We start from the raw sequence: 19,863 nt of genomic DNA on the forward strand, positions 1-19,863 counted from the left end.
TTTGCTCATTTTTAGATTTATTTCATTCCATATTTAATGCTCAGTATGGCACTGTTGGCTTTCACCATAAATGTTGGGAGGGTGGGATTTATTTATTTACATAAGAAATTGTTGCCTAATTATGAAACGACATCTTAGCATTGGCTATTGGTGCAATCTGTTTAGTACGGCTACACAAATGTAAAACCAAGTAACTCTCAATAAACACGCTCTAAGAAAAACATATGGTAAGCATCGCCATTGAATGAAGGTTAATTCTTTGTACTTTCCTTTTTTTTTTCTTATTTTAGAAATTAGTTTCTGGAATTATATTTTGTAAACTAATTTTTGGAATGTAAAAAAAAAAAAAGAAGGTGCAAAGACAAAAAATGGGATACGAAGTTCTAAGTTCTTAATCACAAAAATAAAATAAGGGATCTTATTATTAATACAGAACGCACCTCGTAAACGCTTCACATGTGTAGCGGCGTGCGTCATCCATGTGCAAAGTGCAAACATACCTATCTAGTTCTTGCTGTCACCTTGTTTTATTAATTGGTGATAGTACCTTACAACTACACACGTCTCCTTCAATACGTGCACGTACTAATCAAATAAGAGCATTCTTATCTTCACAACCAAAACAAGAGGAAAAAAATGTGAAATGAAATGCGTTATACAACCGAAAGATATAAAAAACTATATTATAAATTTTGTTACAGAAAATTTGAGTTGAAATATTATCATCCATAAAAAATTATAAAGATCCAATTATCCTCTATATGTTTTTTCATCCATCGAGTTGCTTACTGTTTTTTTAAGAGGGGTAATTGTTTACTGTTTAGAAATTAAAGCATGTAATTGTTTTTTTAAGAACTAATAGTACACTTAAACATATTCTTTGTTATGAGTAAAAAATTATTGAAAAATATAAAATTATGAAAACTCACTTTTATAATTATAAAGTGTGATAAAATAAACGTGTTCCTAGATTTTTTCACTAATTATGAATCAAAAGTAAGAACTGAGGGGTACAGTGAAAAACGTTAGGATGGTTGAGGTTGTTATAGTGACTTCCACATCTGGTGTCTTGGCACTCTCAACAAATCTTGGTCTCATTTTCAACTGATCTAATTAACTATATTAACATATATAACGTGAATTGATCATCATCAGGCTAGCTAGCAGCAGTTCCATACTAATCAAGGTGAGTCTTGATTCAAGAACCTAGCTGGTTGAAAGATTTTTTTTTTTTACAGTAAACACAGTTTATTCAAGGCCCTACAGAAGGCTTTACATTCATTCAATTAGGTTTATCATATAACAAAATAGCTCTTGAGATAATTGAGATTTTTAGATTGAGCCCCACACGAATCTCTAATACGACCCTCTGGAGGGATGAATTTTTGTCATTCCAAGTAAATAGCATATCACTCAAGAATTCTCTACGTAATAATGTTTGTGAAGGATCTGCGTTGCTTTTTGCCGTGTAACCTAAAATTTCTCCACTATTGAACTCATGACTCTTTTTCCTCACACAGTCTGTTCATAAAATCTTTTATAAGATAAAAACATGTTATTTTTGCATTGATTCAAAGAATAAACGTAACTGCTTTTATTTTATTCTATTGTATTGTACGTGTAAGAAGATATATATAGAAAAGGTGTACATTAGAATGATAACGCATAATGGAAAGTGTCTATTTCTCCTATGATCAAAATGCAAATTAATGGAATTACCAATTATCTTCTAAGGTAAACTACAAAAGGTTTATTTAGTGAAAAAGAAATTAATCCCGTGGATAAGAATAATGCTATAACACGGGAAAAAAAAACAAGGCAAAATTTAATAAACCACAACTATAAGGAAAATATTAATGAAGTGCACAATATATACTACAATCAATCACTAGCTACAAGAAAATTACTTTTAGATGTGATCTCTAAAAGAAGTATTTGTCCTTTAAATTATAATTTATAAAAAGGTCAGTTAGCTGAAATCACTGTCCACCAATGAAATGTTGACATGAACTCCACCAATTTCCATTAAATCACTCCATGTTTCCCCACACGGAAAGCAATTCTTTCAACTTGACAAGTTCGTTGACAAAAGAAAAGCTAACATGGGTGCAATCAAATGTTTAATTTACCACAAAACACATAGCAGCATAGTAGAAACAACGTAACAAAGGCTCCATATTGAAGCCAAGAGATGAAATGTTTGTATTTATTAATAGTGAATGTTTTAAAAAATAGTCCACCATCCACTACAATTTCAGTCATAATTAATGTGAAGGTTTTGAGGATCTTCGCATCGAATTGGAACTTATTAGATTCACATAATCACATTTAAAATTATAAGATTTCTTTAATGGTTGAAGGGAGAAGAAAAAGAAAAGAGAGATATCGTAGGTTTAAATCTCTTCCGTCAACAAAAACTAAATTAACCTTTGTCTATATATATATATATAAAAGCTGCCACATTTATTTATTATTATTTTACTATATCAAGAATTGTGATGAATTTTGACTGCAGTTTAAAACTTTAGTCATAAGAGTCACTCACAGCCCTTGTGTTGCACAAAGTGAGAGAAAGATAATTACGCAAGTGACCTTTATTGGGTTTCATAAAATCCCAAGGTTGGAAACCAGTTTGGTATAGAAAGAAGGCCATGTTGGTCATTAAGGGGAACAATTTTAATTAGATGTTAAGTAGGTTGATGTTTAGGGCCAACACAAAGGTGAAACTATTGGGGCTCAACGCACGAGGCCCACCTCTTATTCCCATAGTGTGTCTGATCTTGTATTGTATGTGACTTTTGAAAGAAAAGAGAAGAAAGGACGAGATGAAATCTACATGCTTAAGCCACACACAAAGTGCAATGTGACAAAAAAATGATGAAATAAATAATATATAGAGACCATTAAAGAAAAGAGTGAGATGTCCAACTAAAGCAACATTGGGGGGAACAACCTTTTCTTTTACCCCTTGTTTTTTAACAAACAGAATCTTAAATCACCTCTCTCTGTCCCTCCTTTCTTGAGGAATAATTCTGCTCCCTGTGGCTTCTAACTCCCATCCTCTTCTTGCATATTTCATATGCAATTACGGTGGTGCCAGTAGAAAAGTAATCCATATTCATGCTATAGAAATACACAATAGGAAGCAGCAAGCAAGAAAGCTAGGCAGTACTATACACAGATTCTCATCATAGTGGCATCTTCACATAGGTGTAATGCGAAAGTACCAAAAGGGAAAAGTGAAAAATGAAAGAAGAAAGTGTTCATCTATGTATTACATTCTCTCTAGGTCTAGCTATAGCTAGGTACTGTTTAATCTGCATGCTAACTAACAAATGGGGTTTGTCAGAATAGCTGATATTGCTCAGCTGCCAACGACATTTCAAAAGGAAAAGTGAAATTAAGGGAACATTCATTACACCCAACAACTCAACTAACATGAAATGAAATTGTCAACGGAGTTAATTAAGTCTAGTAGCAAGGGTTAGTTTTATGCAATGCAGCGAATTAAGGTTCGATTCTTTGTTGAAAAAAATGTTCATATTTAGTGTTGGCCATGTTTCGATTGAACATGATTAAATTTGTTACCTATGCGAAAAAGAAATATGAAATTAAATTAGTTAAGTACTATAATTAATTAGATCAAACTAAATAAACTCTAACCATGCAAAATTGCAAACACTTTTTAATTTTATTATTAATTATTAATAAATATAAAAAGAATCTTTGTAGTTGGGTTTAAAGTAGAAGGGTTAATTAATTGTGGGTTGTAAAATTGAGGGTTGAAGTTTTGAAGAGAGTCGAAATTGCCATTGCAGGGAAATGGGAGTGGTAACGCTTTGCACATGCCTAGGCACATGCTTGTTTATATGGGTTATATATACAAAGAAAGAGAAGTGAGTATTTGATTGCATGTTTCTTAAAGTTGGGTTAATGTCCTCGCTTTTGAGATAAGAATTGCTTAGTTCAATTCAGAAAAAGATGTGAAAAGAATCCAACGCATCAAAACTTGCCCAAATAAGATGGTGTAGACTATTAATTTCTTACTTGCAAGCATCAAATTTTGTGTCCCCCTCAACTTCCACTTGAGTTTCTTTTCCTCATCATCGCTGCTTCATACACTTTTGGTTTTGGGCTTAAATAGTTACTATTGCTAACGAGTTCATCACGCCTACACGTAATATATATAAATATACTATTTGCTTCATCTCACAATTTGTTAAAATACACTCTGCATGCATCCATTTCTATTTACTTCCATATATTATTATTGTTATTTGCCAATACAATTTGGATCGTGGTATAATAAAAGGAAAAGAAAACAAAAACATAAGTTGGTATCTAACACGAGAGAGCTGAGTGTTAACTGTGAAGCTAGAAATTCATCGTTGACCTCTCTAATTCAAATCTTGTTAAGATAACAAATAAGAGTTAGAATTATTTCATTCATTATATAATATTTCCCTCTAATGGTGTAATGCATATATTAATATTTATTTTTTGTTAGAAAAAAATGTTTATGGAGAATAATTCAATATAAAACCAACAATATATAATATTTTTAAGTAAAATTGGAACGGAAACCAAAAAAATGAAAAGTAGAAGTCTAATCATTTAATAAACTTAATTTTAATGCACTATTGTAAAACAAGTTTTACATTTACAATTAATGATGTACATGTGTTGGTATATCATATAATTAATTTAACAGTTCATATATTTATAAAAAATGGTTAATGCAATAAAAATAAACTTGTAGTTACAATTTTTTTTTTATTGTTTAGCATCGGCCTAAGATGAAATCAGTTAGTCGATCGATCAATCTAAAATTTTCCGTACGTAGTTCTTAATGAACCAAGCTCTGATGTGATAACTTGCAATGACTTTAACGAAATATAATGAAATGTGAGGGGTTATAAGTTGTCCTTAATTACTTAAGCTCATTAGGCTTATTTATAAAACTTTTAGCTTGTTAGATAGTATTTCCTGCATCATGATCATATATGAGAAGTATTTATATAATTATATCTAAGTTGGATCTCTTGATTTGTGATACTTTATTAGTGAATTATAGTCGCAATTAATTCGATGTTTTACATCAACACAAATTTTAGTGCCATGGAGAAGGTTCTCGATCGAATTATTATTAGGCTAAATAATAGATATGTTAAGTAAACATATTTGCTTTATTTATTTAAGTGAGATGAGATGAAATGAGTCTATCTAGCTAGCTAGTCCAGAACACCTATATATGAAAATGAAACAAAAATCAAATTTTGAGGTTTTATCCCAACTGACACGCTTGAGGATTAGACAAAATTAAAAGTGAAAATAATTGTGAATTGAACCAAATGTATATGGTCCAGAGTAAAAATGAGTTGTACTTTAAGTAATCTTCTTATGATATAATAACTATTCTGAGCAAGTATAAATGGTTTATATTTTTACCCTTTTTCTTTTCATTTTTTGATCAACTCAATAAACAAACCCTCGAACTGTGGTTAGATCTTTTCCTTGCAAACGTATGTGTTTAACTGTTTGAGAATGCTTTCAGTTGAGAATTCTTGAGCCGACATTATAATTGATACATAACACTTCCTCCGTTTTGGAATAATTATTATTTTAATATTTTTTAAAATTATTTTTCATTTTATAATATAAAAAAGTATTTCTGACTTTTTTTTTTCAATTATATTTTTAATTAAAAAATCTATTTAATAATTTCTTAAATAAGTTTTATCCTTAAAGGAATGGTTAACAAAACCATTATTAATTAGTTTCTTTAATTCGATTGAAGTTCTCTAGTATAATACTTACAATTTTACCTATATATTTTAACATTTTTTAAAAAAAGAATGCATGTGATTATTAATACCAAAACCTCTAAAACCGTAAAACAACCCACAGAATTAAACTCATGATAATTACCAATTGATTAGGTAAAACATCACTGTTAATTCTGTGAGCTAGGTCATGGAAAAAACAGTGGATGTGATTTTTTTTATTGCATAGATTTATGTACTGTATTTAAAAGAAAACTCAAATTAGTAAATGATTATTTAATTTAACTGCCTATGCTGGTCCCCTTGTATTGATATAGAATGTTAGTGGGATGACTCATCTTAAAATAGCCACATAGGCACAATTTGTCGGGTTAATTAAGCTTTGTTGATATTTGGTAGAGCCATATTTAGATTACCACGTCCTTAAGGAGCCTCTAAAGAGGACTAATAATTTATTTTAATTAAACGTTATTAAGATTCAATTGCAAGCATTCATTAATTTCTCGCATGGTCCATTTTCTTTTTTGTTAATATGTCTCTTAAAAAGGAAAAAAAAGGTGAAAGGGTCCAGCTATATAGTTTTTAAATAGCAATAATGATAATTAAAGGAAGAAAACGCAGAAACATGTAACAGAGAGAATGAAGTTTGTCTACTCTTCAAATTTCAAAGAGGAGACTGTGACTTTAAATCATGTTTCTTTGTCTCTGCATTTCTTTTTTCTCTTTATTCCATCTTTGATCCTCATAGCCCCACCCTCACACGTTGGGTCTATAGAATAATAAATCCATTTGGGGGCTCTTAGTTATGGCTGTAGTCTATTGGCATTAATTTCTATCAATTTTTTTTTGGTGAAAAAATTGCTATCAATATAGTACAACTTATTTATATTATCATCATTTATCATATAAAAAGTACTTTTCACTCAAATATGCCTCCTTCCATATATATTTGTCTTTAAAAATAAAGTTTGAAATGATTGTCTTTGGTTTAGAAGTTTAAGGAAGATTAGATACATACGAAATTACAAGAGCTTCAACTTTTAATTAAATAATTTCAATAATCATGTTATCTAATCAAACGTAACCAACTTAAAATACATATGACAGGAGTTAAACTTCACGTAAATAATATCCTGCCAATGTATAGAATTTACTTTTTCTTCTCTCTAATCACTAAATTTAAAATTTCCTTCCTAATTAAAGATAATAAATAAATAAATTTATGACTCTGAATTAAACTTCACGTAAATGCTTTAACTCGAATAATGATAGACAAAAAAAATCTGTTACATTAAAATTACCTTCTGGAAAAAGGTTCATTTGATATCCAAAATTTACAGACAACAATAATCCGAACAAGTCAACACCAAAATATTTAGGATAAATATTCTTCACGTATTTTGTACTTTTGTTCATTTATTATAAAGATATTTTAATAAACTAATATTAATTAAAAATAATTATTTCTCTCTCCTATCACAACTTAATATATATTTCTATTCTTTCTCACACCATATTTGTTTTTTACACGTAATAACCTATTATCATTTTCCAAAAAAAATATCATAAAATAGAAGAGAGAAAGATACTTATATGTTTTATTTTAATTAAATATTAAATTATTATAATGTTCTTAAAATAAAAATTTTTGATTTCTTTTCTGAAATATTTTGGGGCTGATTGCAATACAATCTAATTAAGGTGAACATTAGAAGCCCCATATATATTGACCAGTATAACCAATCAAAACAGAAACTAAAAGTGTTGTGATTATTATGACGCCAAAAATAGCAGTATATAATTCTGATGATAATTTATTGCCGAATTGAATATGAAATGAAATTGAGGATCGATATCAGGCATTGACCAAGAAAATACACATGGTAAATGAGATCAACAATATTTAGCTTAATTCTTTGAACAACATTCGCAATTACCTTCACCTAATTTAAACTTTGGGTCCAATTTGAACTGCATGATGGTATGCAGTTAATTACAATCCAACGATTTTTTTTAAAAAAAATGTTTTTCATCTATGATTTTAACAAAAAGATAATTTAAACATTTTTCACCTAATACACGTATTTTTAATGAGTAACCCAGTTAATTATAGTGAGATCAATTAGTTAATTAACATTCATAACTGTTAGATATAATTCAAAATAATAAAGAGTAGAGATCAATTAGTTTCACCAAAATTACTTATTACGACAGGTTTTAAAAATTATTATATTTATATTCTAGTCCTTTTAATTTATATTTTACAAACAAAGAACCTCATGCTGATAAAATTATAACTAGTCCTTTGGATGATGTTGTGATTATGCCAGTACTGGATCTTTACACATATTTTTCCAAAATCAGCTACCTCCTGTTGCATGACGTCTAATTCTTCCCTACACATGCATTTCCCGCAACAAATCAAAGGCAAAAACAACATAAACAAGATTCAAAGCAATGACTATACAAGAACAAGTCAATACTCCAGATCTAATGCTCAAACTACACAACTCACTGTAGACTCCATCCGTGAACAAGAATAACAACTTTTGTACTAATGTCCAATGCTTCAAATCTATCAGTGTTTAGCTAGAATTAATGCATCCAGTTTACTACATAAGGCTGAACATCATAGTTACTCCAAGTTGCCAAACTGGGGTTGGTGATGGTGTGGATCAAGCTGTCAATTTAATTATTTTCTACTTATATATGGCTTAGGGAGATGCTATGGGTACTTAATTGAAGACAGAATTCAATAGTCCTTGTACATTGTCCTCATGATTCTCTTCCAACACTTATGCACTGGCATGATTTTTGGTTATAGTTAAATTTGGCAGAACCATTTGAGCCATCCCACTTTTTCCATTAACAAACAAGGATACACTCAAATGGGGCCAGCAAAACAGTGTAATTAGATACTTGAACTCTTTCTATTAAAATGTCCCTTGGTAAGAAATTGGTTGACGCTATTATTGTTAAGACTAGAAAGCCCTTGAAAGTGGGTTGGTTTTCCACCGGATCTATGGTACAAATTAAAAATCTTTTCACTCAATCCCTTTGATTTGTTTAGATTTTAAAAAAATGGATAAATCATAAAGCTCCCTCTCAACAAAGATACAATGTTCTGTAGTCCAATTCTCTAGAGAAGCCTCAAATAAACATGAAAACTCACTAAATTCTGCAATGGATTATTATAATATATATACTAGTATATTAGTATTGAAAAGACAAGATATATTTATCCAGAGATTAGTTTTCCATTCTTTTTTTTTTATTAATCATAGTATATGGTGTGCATGACCATGACCATGGCTATTGAGCCAAATCCTTTACCTTTTTTCCAATTTAATAATTTTAAACCTAATGTCCTCCCATAATCATGCGAAGACATCTGCCATGGAAGGCAGAGTTGATTAAAATAAAATAATAACCTTCCAAAATTAAAATAAACATGAAGAGGGGTGGAATATCATTAAGAGCTTATTAAAATAAAAAAGTTTTGTAGGTTCCAACCAACCAAAACTTCAAAAAAAGTAATAAATTGAAGACCGTGTAACTTAGGCCTTGTGGACATGTTGCCCACCCTCATGGCAAATCAAAACCAAAGAGAGTGTGCTGAATGTCTGACTTGGCTTTGCTTTTGCTTATCATACTCTCTCTTTCTTTCTTTCTTTTTTGGTATAAAGTAGCTTCTGTTGTGTATATATATAAGGACCCTAAGGTGGCGGTTTTTCTTTTCAGTCTCGATCAGTTTCATTCATTGGAAGATATGGGAACATTAGAACAAATTGATGCCCCTCAAACCAGGTCATCATCATCTTCATCTTCTTCCATTGATAGCAACAACCACCCTTCTAGGACTAGGACTCCACCACCCTCTTCCCCTTCATCAAGTGCCTGCAGAAACAGAACTGATTTGAGCACTGACCTCAGACTTGGTCTTAGCATCTCTCCTTCTTCTCAATCTGAATTACCCTTCAATTCAACACCAAGGTACATACACACCTATCCATTTTTCTACACCAAAATTTGCTCTCTATTGCACTTTTTTTTCAAAGCTAAAGCCTAAGAGCTTTAATTTTATTTTATTTTTTGTTCCTTAATCTTGATCCTATTGTTTGTGTTGAAAATGTACATGCATGCATGATTAATAGCATTAACATGTTAATCTGTTAATTATCTACCCTTCAGGGAGGAAAGTTTTGACTGGCCACCAATTAAGTCTATATTGAGGAGCACCCTTGTGGGGAAACAAAGCCATCTGAGCCAAAGACCCTCCTTGTTTGTCAAAGTGTACATGGAAGGCATCCCCATAGGAAGAAAATTGAATCTGATGGCACATTATAGCTATGATGGACTAGTGAAAACTCTTGGCCATATGTTTAGGACTAACATTCTCTGTAAGCATTTGAAACCCTCATAAAATCATTTCCTTTTGCACCTTCTTTGAAACATCATTTTTAGAGATCAATTTTTTTTTTTTTCAGGTCCTAACTCTCAACCACTTAATTCTAGGAATTTTCACGTGCTAACTTATGAGGATCAAGAAGGGGACTGGATGATGGTTGGAGATGTGCCGTGGGAGTAAGTGATACATATATGTCTCAAAATTGAACTCTTAAATCCTATTAGCTCCATTTTTCAGTGTATTTTTTTAACCCTTTTGTATTTGATGATTAATACAGGATGTTCTTGAACAGTGTGAAGAGGCTGAAGATCACAAGAGCTGACAGATGCTAGTTAATTTAATAATGTATACAATCTCTCTCACAACACAAGCTCCTCCTCAATTTTCATTGTTCATAAATTTTTGCTGTAGATCTAGTTATTAATTAGTGGGTTGGTGAAACTCGTTGAAGTATTTCACCAAAAAGAATGGATCCCGTGATTATCATATATCTAATAGCTTTATACACCGAAAAACAATATAGATGTGTAACTTCTTACCTAATTCTCAATTCAGTACATAGCTGCAGTATTCTTAGTCTCTCTGTTTGATGATGGAGTCATCTAATTTTCCTCTTTGTTTTGGAACTAGCTCCATTATTTTGTAGTCATTTGGAACAATGCATCTCCCTTTTGTCTTCATACCTTTAATGCATGATGTTTCTTGGTGTCTCTTTTATGATGGAATAGTCCAAAATTTTCAAGCTTGGTTTGGAACTAGCTCAATTAATTTTTTAGTGATTTGGTTGGTATATTGCACCTTCCTTCCATGAATTTTACCTACAAGTTGAAATATGAAATACTCTAAACCGTGTGTTACTTAAAATGTATCAAAGGTAATAGTGAAACTATAAAAAGAAGGTATCCTAATTTCCCTAGAGGGGCCTTTTTTCTGCTGTCTCTGCTTTGATGTGTTTGGCTTTGTTGGGTACAACATAATGATGCTTATGGTGTCCACACCCCTCGTGTCAAGAACAGTAGTTTTGCTTTCATTGTCATAATTTGAGCAAGATTCTAACTATGAATTAAACAATCCACAGTCGAACACCTGTCTGCCAGAAAAGGGTACTCATTTTGATTGTTGATCAAACATTCACCAACTGACAATGATATTTCATCTGGACAATCATTGATAGCCCTTCATTTTCAAGTTTGAACTCCAGCACAAGGCGAAAATAAAATTCTTTTACTAGGCATGTAATGTAAGAACCAAATAACAGTAATCATGTACATAAACCAACTAGTGTTTGATATCCATGCATTATCAATATAAAAGTTTTTACAATATGAATGAATCAAAAATCTTTATCTTATCATTTTCAAGATAATTATTATAAAAATCAACTATTATATATGACGGTCTTTTTCATAGGTTGACATACATATATTATTTATTCAACCCAGTATATCAATAGTGCGTGAAATGAAAAAAAAAACATTTGTATAGTATTGTTTGAATATTTTAAAATAAAGTAAAATTTACTGTTGATTGTACTTACAACAATGAAATTAATATTGACTCTATTTTAAAAATAACACTAATAATAAATATAATGTTGTATCTAAATTTTATCCTTTTCATCGTATATTTAAACGCATCATAAATAGATATATTATAAATGGAGGCATATGCTTTTTTTTAATATTATTTTTGGTAGAAATTACTTTTATGTTGAAATAATTTCATGTAATTGATCTAGGGGATGTCTTGTTTTTATGTAAAAATATGTCTAAAATATTTTTAAATGCAATTTTTTTCTTTCGGTGAAAGTTTACAATTTCAGCCACATTACAACATATTTTATTAATAAAAACTATAATATACACAAATATTTAAATATTTTATAGATTATTATTCCTTGTATGTGAATCCTTTTATCATTTTATTTTGAAAAATTAAAATACTCATTAAATAAAATGTGGCAGAAAATATATAATATCAAATTAGTGTCTTTGCATCAATAAGAATAAAATCAAAATTAAATGTTTCACCCAGAAAATTAGCAAGAAAAGTATGATATTGTATTCCTAAACTGTATTTTATTATTTGAAAAGATGACTTAATTTTGATCATATCTTCATTTCAAAAATTTAAAAAAATCGTTTATTTTCTAAAGAAATAAGTTTAAGATCGTCTCATCAAAACAAATTTAATAGAATAAATTAAGAAACTGCTCTATACATAATTTAGTTGAACTTTTTTTATTAATATTACTTAAACGATTTTTAATAAAATAATTAAAATATTTTATGTCTTAATTTTAAGCATTCTTTATTAAAATTGAATAAATATATATTATTCATATTTTTGACACTGGTCTTAAGACATATCATATATTTTTTAATTTTAACTTAAGTGGATATTTTTTCCAAATGGACTCCAATGCTCATTACCTCCTATCAAACGGACCAAACATTTCCCTTAACTTTCATATGAGATTGGTTCCTATTTTTGTAACTTTCTATATCCCACTCACTCTAATGATATCGAGAAATAGAAAAAAGGACATACAAACAAGGGGGTTGGATCCCCTATTTGTCTAGCCAAAATGGTCCTTTAACGAATCTCGTACCTGTAATAAAGCCCTAGAGGGATCAGATAGTCATATATAGCCTTATAGGATTTTCTTTCTTTCTTTCTCAAATAGAAACTATTTATAGTCTTGATAAAGTTCTTAGTTGTTACTGTCCTCAAACGTCTTCAACTGCTGCTCATTTAATATATGTCTGGGTTCAATCTGTTCTAATTCAGTAAATCATTAATTAGACTTTTAACATGTTTATATGTATATACTTTTCTTTTCATTCAACCATATTTTTTAACATGTTTTTCTTTATTGCCTTTTATATCAAATTAAATTAACATTTTTAATTAATTGTTAAATAAAAGTTTTTTTTTTTTACTTTCATTAATTCTTTAAATTCAAAATGTTCAAACAACATTAAACATTATAAGATATCATTAAAATATTTTTTATCGATTACATTAATTTTAAACTTTTAAAATTTTAAATAATTATAAACTGTATTTTGATTTATATTTTCATAAATTATATTTTATTAATGAACTTAATTTTTTGTTAAGTATTTTTAGTTCATATCTTTTATATTTAGAAACTCTGCGAAACAGCATAGTCCAGAAGAAGATACTTGTTAAAGAGACAAAATAGAATCCCACAAGTAGATTTCAAGGCCCATGCTGCTTATATCTTCCTTTTTTATCTCTTCACACCCCGTTATTTTATATTCTCAAAATACTCTTATTTGTTTCTCACTTCACACCTCTACTTTTTCACAATGAAAGCTAGTCTCCGCAAGGTGAACTTTTACGTTATAAATTATATATATAAAAAAAACAGTTCTTGTCAGAGAATATTTTTGTCGAAAAAACTAAAGCATGGGCTTCAAACGAAATAGGAGGACTATAATGGGCCTGGGCCTAAACAAAATGCCCTTCTTTCCTGAAATTTCCGAACACTAAACGGAAGGGATGCAGAAACTGCGGGGGTGGTAAAGTGTGGGAAGAAGACCGTTCAAGTGTTTTGATATTGGTTTGGGACGAGGAGTAAGTTAATTTGTGTAGCTTTTCCATCAAAACGGCGTCGTAATCATACGTTGGTATTCAGACAGCATGAAAACTCCGATTTCGGGTTTCTACAGAAACCCCGTGAAGTTCAGAATGTAAGTTCAAAATTCAAATTGTTTGGTTTAATTAGTGTTTGCAATGCGTAAGTAATGAATGATTAATGCACAGGCCAACTGCGGAGAACTTGGTTCCCATTCGATTGGACATCGAAATCGAGGGGCAGAGATACAAGGACGCGTTCACTTGGAACCCTTCTGGTAATTTCAAACTAAACCTGTTCTTGTTTATTCATTACCTTTGATTCTATTCCAACGTTGTAGATCCCGATTCCGAGGTTGTCGTCTTTGCAAAAAGGACTGTTAAAGACTTGAAGCTCCCTCCCGCCTTTGTAACACAAATTGCTCAATCAATTCAAGTTAACACACTTCACCAACGTTTTTTCCCTTTTCATTTTAGGTTTAATCATTTGGTCCCTATACATGCACCAACCTTTCATTTTAGTCCCTATACCTTTTATATATATGTGTGTGTTTAAGTCATTGCTGTTAGTTTTCCAGCTGTGTAAAACAGCCACAAAATGGTGGCACAAGGACTAAACCGTTAAGTCATCGTATAGGGATTAAAGCGTAGAGTTTTTACCTTACAGCAAGTATAAGGACCAAATGATTAATTAAACCTTCTTTTTATTATCATCCTGCAATTTACCTAATTTGCGTTTTGTTGTGTTATCAGTCACAGCTTTCGGAGTTTCGGTCCTATGAAGGCCAGGATATGTATGCTGGGGAGAAGATTGTTCCGATCAAGGTCCCTGTTTGCTGCCATTTTGTGTTTTATCTTGTTTGATTGGATGTTTGCTTTGCCTGTTAACAAATCTTGTTGTTTCTTTTTCAAAGCTTGATCTTCGTGTTAATCATACGCTCGTGAAGGACCAGTTTTTATGGGTAAGATTGGAGCACAACACAGGTGTTGTTCTGTAAGATTGTTGCGCTTGTTTGTTGGTTTGGGCTTTTTGTGTCTAAAATCTTTGAATTCTAGGACTTGAACAACTTTGAGAGTGACCCTGAAGAGTTTGCCAGAATCTTCTGCAAGGACACGGGCATTGAAGATCCTGAGGTTGGAGTAAGTATATCCAATTATCACTAGTAATAAGTTAAAATAAAACTGCACATGTTGGAGCAGTGTTAAAACTCACTGCTCCCCATGAAAGAATGATAATTGAAATGTTAACTTGTGCCAAGTGCCAACTTTATGTTATTTTCCATGATCTTTCTTCTTGGAAACATAATAGGATTTTTGTAGAGAAGCAAAATTATGTTGGTAATGGATTGGGCTTTTAGGTCGTGTTGTAGTAAGAAACAATTTGTTGTGCGAATTTAGGCATTATATTTTGTTTTCACCAACGGATTTTCTTTCTTTCTGTTGCTTTCTTTTTAACATTACAAGCACACAGACATTCTTGAAAAATCAAACATACTAAACTGTAAAATGCTTCTTCTGCTTTGCAGCCAGCTATTGCCTTTGCTATCAGAGAGCAGCTTTATGAGGTCAGTCATTCTATTGGTTGATTGATGTATTTTCAGAAGTTATTATGGTTCAGTTACCATAATCATAATGTATTTTCATATTTTAGATTGCAATTCAAAGTGTGGTTTCAGCAAGAGAAAGCAGAATGAGCAAGAAGGGTCGTCGAGGGGCTGAATATACTCCAGTCAGGTTTTTTATTAATACACTTGTCTCAAGTTTGTGCGGTGTGGTAAATGCAATTTTATTACAACTCCAAGTGAATATGTATGTTCCTAATTCACATTCTTTTCTCGTCAATGATCCTTTAACAGTAAAGGAGGTGCAGCAGCAGTGGACTTGGTCAAGTTGTTTGGTCCGAAATCTAGTGTAGTTCGGTAAGTCTCACAAATTTGAACACTCATTTTTGCTGGAATTCATGATTTTATACTGAACATTTATATCATTGTTTAATCATCATAGGCTGCACAGTTATAGTGCTTATGTAGTTAAAATTGTTCTTGAAATGCCTTAATATGAGTTTTTCCTTATTATTGTAGCTTGTGGAATTCGCTAATTCATAAGCCTCAGGACTAGGGTAGGAAAAGCAGTGGCATAAGACGACATATAGTTTGTTGATCAACCACAAAACATGCGGGTCTAAGACTCTAAATCTATAGTTTGTGTAATTTTTTAAACTAATTTGAACATACTATTATGATCTGGAAACAGAATATGGATTTAGAGACAGAGAGAGAGATGTGGAGAGAAAGAAAGATAAAAAATGCTTCTGTTCTTGAATATTGTATGACAAAAAAGTAGAGAATTCTCCACTGGGTTAGGGTTTCTCTTTCACAAAGCGATTCCCTTTTCTTCCGCAGAGCAATGCTCAATTCCCAACTGCTTACAAATCTGAATGTTTTCCCTTCTATTGGGAAAAACCAAAGTCTCACATTGGCTAGAGATAGTATCCATATAGAATATATAACTGGGGGCCACCCTCACCCTATGAACTGGTTTTTGGGGTTGAGTTAGATTTAAACTTACATTCTAAGACCTTCTAGCCCTGCTACTATTTAAGCTTAAAGCCATTGTCCTTCCAACTAAAACCACTTTGTATCTAATTCTATGACACTTGTGACTTCCTAAATCCTATCACATAATACAAGTCTTGCATATGAAATTCAAATGAGAACTTCACAGGCTTGGCCTGTTGTGGTTGAATGTAACAGGAAAAGAAAGGAGTGGGACGTATATGAACCTATTGTGGACCTACTATCCAACGAGGAAGTTGATGCCCTTGAAGCGAAGGAAGAGAGAAATTTCAGGTGAATTCGCCCCATGGTCAGCCACGCCACATCAGAAGGGTATATAGTTCAATGACAACATATATTGGAGGGTTAGAGTTCGAAGTTATTGTAGTATATACAAGCTGGTTTTTTAGTACGGGCAATCAATGATTCAGAATATTGTTATCGTTTGATTTCTTTGGTTTGTAGTCTTGTAGAGTTTCTTATTTGTTCTCTGTACCCTCGGCAGAAGAGGAGGGAAAAAAATAGCACCCCCACGGCCCCACCTACTCTCTTTATATATTTTTTCTGTCAAACTTAGCAGCAGCAACAATGAAGTCATTTCTCATTAGGTGGGTTTTCCGTGAAACTAAGAAGTCCCAAAACTGTCAATAATGGGTTCCGAATGATGGATATTTTAAGTTAAAAGTAGTTAGATTAGTGTTTCTCCCTGAAGAAATTTCATTGAATCTACTACTATATTATGGCATAAATTAAAATAATGAGTTAGAGCATTTTTAATGCATGATTACTAAAATAGGTTGTTCATCTTAAATTATTGGGCCTTCCAGTGACTTTACACATAAATTTACTGGTACTAGAATGAGTTTTAAATTTGAGCTGCAATAAATTGTGATTGAATTTTTTTTATTGGTAGAATCAGTTAAGCAGTGTTGTTTATCTAAGCAACTCATAAAGCTAACATAATGTCAAGTTATCTTGTTCTAATGGTATATTTTCTACATATCTTTTATCTCTTATCTATTTCTATTTCATCCAAATATTATTACTTAAATTTTGGCATACCATATCAAACTAATAAACATAAAGATAATAATGTTTTAATTCAATTAATTTATTTTCTTACTCAAATTTAAAAGTTATATTTTTTTAATTAATTTCTGCCCAATAAAATGGATTTTTTATCCTTGTTATTGTCAATAAAAGACATTATATTGCACTTTTCCTTTTTAGTATACATGATATCATTATTATTTAATAAAATAATAGTTTTTTTATTTAATATGAATATAGTTGTTGTTCTGAATCATCTTTTACCCTTTTCTAATAAGTTTCCCTAGATAAAATTTAAATGAACAAGACTTTATCTTGTTCTATTAATTCACTAAGAATTTACTTTTATATCATATATGAAAATATATAATTTTAAAGAGTAAGATTTTCACTTTTTGTTGTCTCTTAATTAGACATTTACAATATTATTTTTTTCTGTTCTTTAAAGGCACATTTCACACGCTAACCCTACAACTAACCTATTTCTATATATATTAATCAAAGTACACAACATGGAGTTACTCGCTCTCTTCCACTTTTTAATTAGACATTTTTAATGTTTTATTTTTTCTCTTTTCTCTTTTGAGTGTATATTTTGCAGCTTGTACACTACTCTTACAATTAGTCAATTTTTCTTTTTTTCATCTGAAACTTACTTTTATTTTTCCTTATCTACTTATAAATTTGAGTTTTTTAAATCAATATTTCTTTTTTCTACCTTTTTGTTATTGTCTCTAAATTAAATTTCAATAATTTTCATGAAATAAAATATTAATAATTAAAAAATAAAATTAATATTACAATTTATAGATCAAAATTATTAAACATAAAAAATAATATATATATATATATATTTAAAATATTTATTTTTATAAAATTTTAATTATGTAAAGATAAACATTCGTCGTGTATTATTCAAACTTAAATACTTATATAATTTGTATATTTCAACTATATTTATTTATTACAAATATAATTAAGCAATTTAAAAATATTTATAAAAAAAACTAATTATATAATATTATACAACATACAATATACTAACTATATTAAAAATAGAATAAAATTTTATCATATCTTGTGTTTTCAGTATTTACTAATTTTTTTCTTTTAAAAAAGTATTTACTAATCTTTAAATTTAAAAAATAAAAAAAAATGTCTCTTGTTTATTTTTCTTATCGTGATCATGACTAGCGAACGTACATTGATCAGTCGAACACGCTGTCCACTACCATAAGATATTTTTGCAAGTCTCGAGATTTTAACATTGACTATTGAGAGAATCAAATCTAATATTTCTTCATATCATAATCTCGCCATGATTTTCTCTCATCAATCATGGGGATTCCCTACACATTTTGACTTACAATTACAACACACCGTCACCGTCTTCTCTTCTCTTCACCTCGTTAAATCCTACCATATCAAACACCTACACACTACACATCATTTTTCATTTTCTACTATGAGAATGAGAATTACATTCATACCAAATAGATATGTTAGTATGATGCAATTATGACCTTAAACATTAGCATACAAAAACATCCGCTAATTGCTGAAGTGCCACTTTCTTGTTTTTTTATTGGGTCAGGTTGAAGAGGTTATATTGCAGTTTGTGGATTTCGACTTATCCAGAATAGACCACATCACTTGAACATCTTCATACCCACATGCCATCACTTCCCCGTGCAGATCCATTACTTGCCTCTCTTGCTCTGCAAACCCCATACCACCATATCATCTCATCAATACATTAGAATTCAGTCTATGAAAAATGTAAAATTTTAATTGATAAAGAATTTTTTTTTTACTTTTATAAAATTATTTTAACAGTTATATAATAACGCTTTGAGTAGTGACTAGTGATTAAATGATAGTATAAAATCTTTTTTGAAAGTTAAACCACCGTAGTTAATAAAAAAAATTACCATCATTTACTCAATTAATTATAATAATGTTTTTGTTTGTGCTGAAAAATAAAAAAGAAGAGTAAGTTGAAGAATTGTAGTGTGTAAACACACCTGTTTGAGACTTCTTTTGATCCCTTGCAGATGTTGGTTGCTGGTTAAAGAAAGTGCAAGCCTTTTTGAATGGAGTTGTGATGGTCTTCTTCCAAGAGGCCATTGCCCTTTGAATGCAATGAATAAATGTGGTCTCTATAAGAAAAGGGAGAGGGGCAAGATCCGTGAGATGAGGGTAATGGTGGAAGGAAGATGAGTCCTTTTTATTGAGTCCCCTTATCTCATTAAGCTAAAATTGAGTCCCTCACAACTCCACCACCACCCTCCTAACTCCTTCCTTACACGTGATATCTTTTTACACTTGATTGTACTATTATTTAATGCCAAATGGACCCCCCCTTGTCTAATAAGTTAACCTGTGGCCTTTTCATTCCACTTCAACCCCCCCTTTTTTTTCTTCTCAACTTCATCTTTTCTCCACTTGTCACTCATTATTATTA

At 30.7% G+C, this 19,863-nt stretch overlaps 3 protein-coding genes across 4 annotated transcripts; 2 read left to right on the forward strand and 1 right to left on the reverse strand.

Moving 5' to 3' along the window:
- Window positions 1–9,314: 9,314 nt before the first annotated feature.
- LOC114381833 (auxin-responsive protein IAA4-like) lies at window positions 9,315–10,901 on the forward strand. Its single transcript, XM_028341057.1, has 5 exons — window positions 9,315–9,404; window positions 9,525–9,776; window positions 9,975–10,183; window positions 10,271–10,367; window positions 10,469–10,901. Exons 2-5 carry the CDS (start codon window positions 9,553–9,555, stop codon window positions 10,521–10,523), a joined length of 585 nt encoding a protein of 194 aa, XP_028196858.1. The 5' UTR covers window positions 9,315–9,404; window positions 9,525–9,552; the 3' UTR covers window positions 10,524–10,901.
- A 2,792-nt stretch (window positions 10,902–13,693) lies between these two features.
- LOC114380864 (chromatin structure-remodeling complex protein BSH-like) lies at window positions 13,694–17,060 on the forward strand. Of its 2 annotated transcripts, none has more exons than XM_028339952.1 (10): window positions 13,694–13,910; window positions 13,984–14,072; window positions 14,136–14,230; window positions 14,548–14,619; window positions 14,709–14,756; window positions 14,851–14,934; window positions 15,321–15,359; window positions 15,446–15,528; window positions 15,651–15,713; window positions 16,519–17,060. In XM_028339952.1, the coding sequence occupies exons 1-10, from the start codon at window positions 13,861–13,863 to the stop codon at window positions 16,688–16,690; spliced, it is 795 nt and encodes a 264-aa protein (XP_028195753.1). In that variant the 5' UTR covers window positions 13,694–13,860; the 3' UTR covers window positions 16,691–17,060. The 2 variants fall into 2 exon arrangements, with proteins under 2 accessions (XP_028195753.1, XP_028195754.1); XM_028339953.1 differs by having other exon boundaries at window positions 13,695–13,910; window positions 16,548–17,060.
- A 1,578-nt stretch (window positions 17,061–18,638) lies between these two features.
- On the reverse strand, window positions 18,639–19,704 carry LOC114381438. Its single transcript, XM_028340687.1, has 2 exons — window positions 19,424–19,704; window positions 18,639–19,117 (listed from the first exon to the last, which is right to left on the reverse strand). The coding sequence occupies exons 1-2, from the start codon at window positions 19,524–19,526 to the stop codon at window positions 18,990–18,992; spliced, it is 231 nt and encodes a 76-aa protein (XP_028196488.1). The 5' UTR covers window positions 19,527–19,704; the 3' UTR covers window positions 18,639–18,989.
- Window positions 19,705–19,863: the final 159 nt, after the last annotated feature.

The sequence above is a fragment of the Glycine soja genome, chromosome 13 (genome assembly GCF_004193775.1).
Source record: "Glycine soja cultivar W05 chromosome 13, ASM419377v2, whole genome shotgun sequence".
Taxonomy (NCBI): Eukaryota; Viridiplantae; Streptophyta; class Magnoliopsida; order Fabales; family Fabaceae; genus Glycine; species Glycine soja.

What these genes read in the sequence shown, in the direction of transcription:
- LOC114381833 (XM_028341057.1), top strand. Translation starts at nt 9,553, where the DNA reads ATGGGAACATTAGAACAAATTGATGCCCCTCAAACCAGGTCATCATCA. An exon ending in GTTTAGGACTAACATTCTCT is followed by an intron (nt 10,184 to 10,270) that starts GTAAGCATTTGA and finishes TTTTTTTTTCAG; the next exon opens with GTCCTAACTCTCAACCACTT. An exon ending in GTTGGAGATGTGCCGTGGGA is followed by an intron (nt 10,368 to 10,468) that starts GTAAGTGATACA and finishes TGATTAATACAG; the next exon opens with GATGTTCTTGAACAGTGTGA.
- LOC114380864 (XM_028339952.1), top strand. Translation starts at nt 13,861, where the DNA reads ATGAAAACTCCGATTTCGGGTTTCTACAGAAACCCCGTGAAGTTCAGA. An exon ending in GCTGAATATACTCCAGTCAG is followed by an intron (nt 15,529 to 15,650) that starts GTTTTTTATTAA and finishes ATCCTTTAACAG; the next exon opens with TAAAGGAGGTGCAGCAGCAG. An exon ending in CCGAAATCTAGTGTAGTTCG is followed by an intron (nt 15,714 to 16,518) that starts GTAAGTCTCACA and finishes AGAACTTCACAG; the next exon opens with GCTTGGCCTGTTGTGGTTGA.
- LOC114381438 (XM_028340687.1), bottom strand. Translation starts at nt 19,526, where the DNA reads ATGGCCTCTTGGAAGAAGACCATCACAACTCCATTCAAAAAGGCTTGC. An exon ending in TCAAAAGAAGTCTCAAACAG is followed by an intron (nt 19,118 to 19,423) that starts GTGTGTTTACAC and finishes TGGGGTTTGCAG; the next exon opens with AGCAAGAGAGGCAAGTAATG.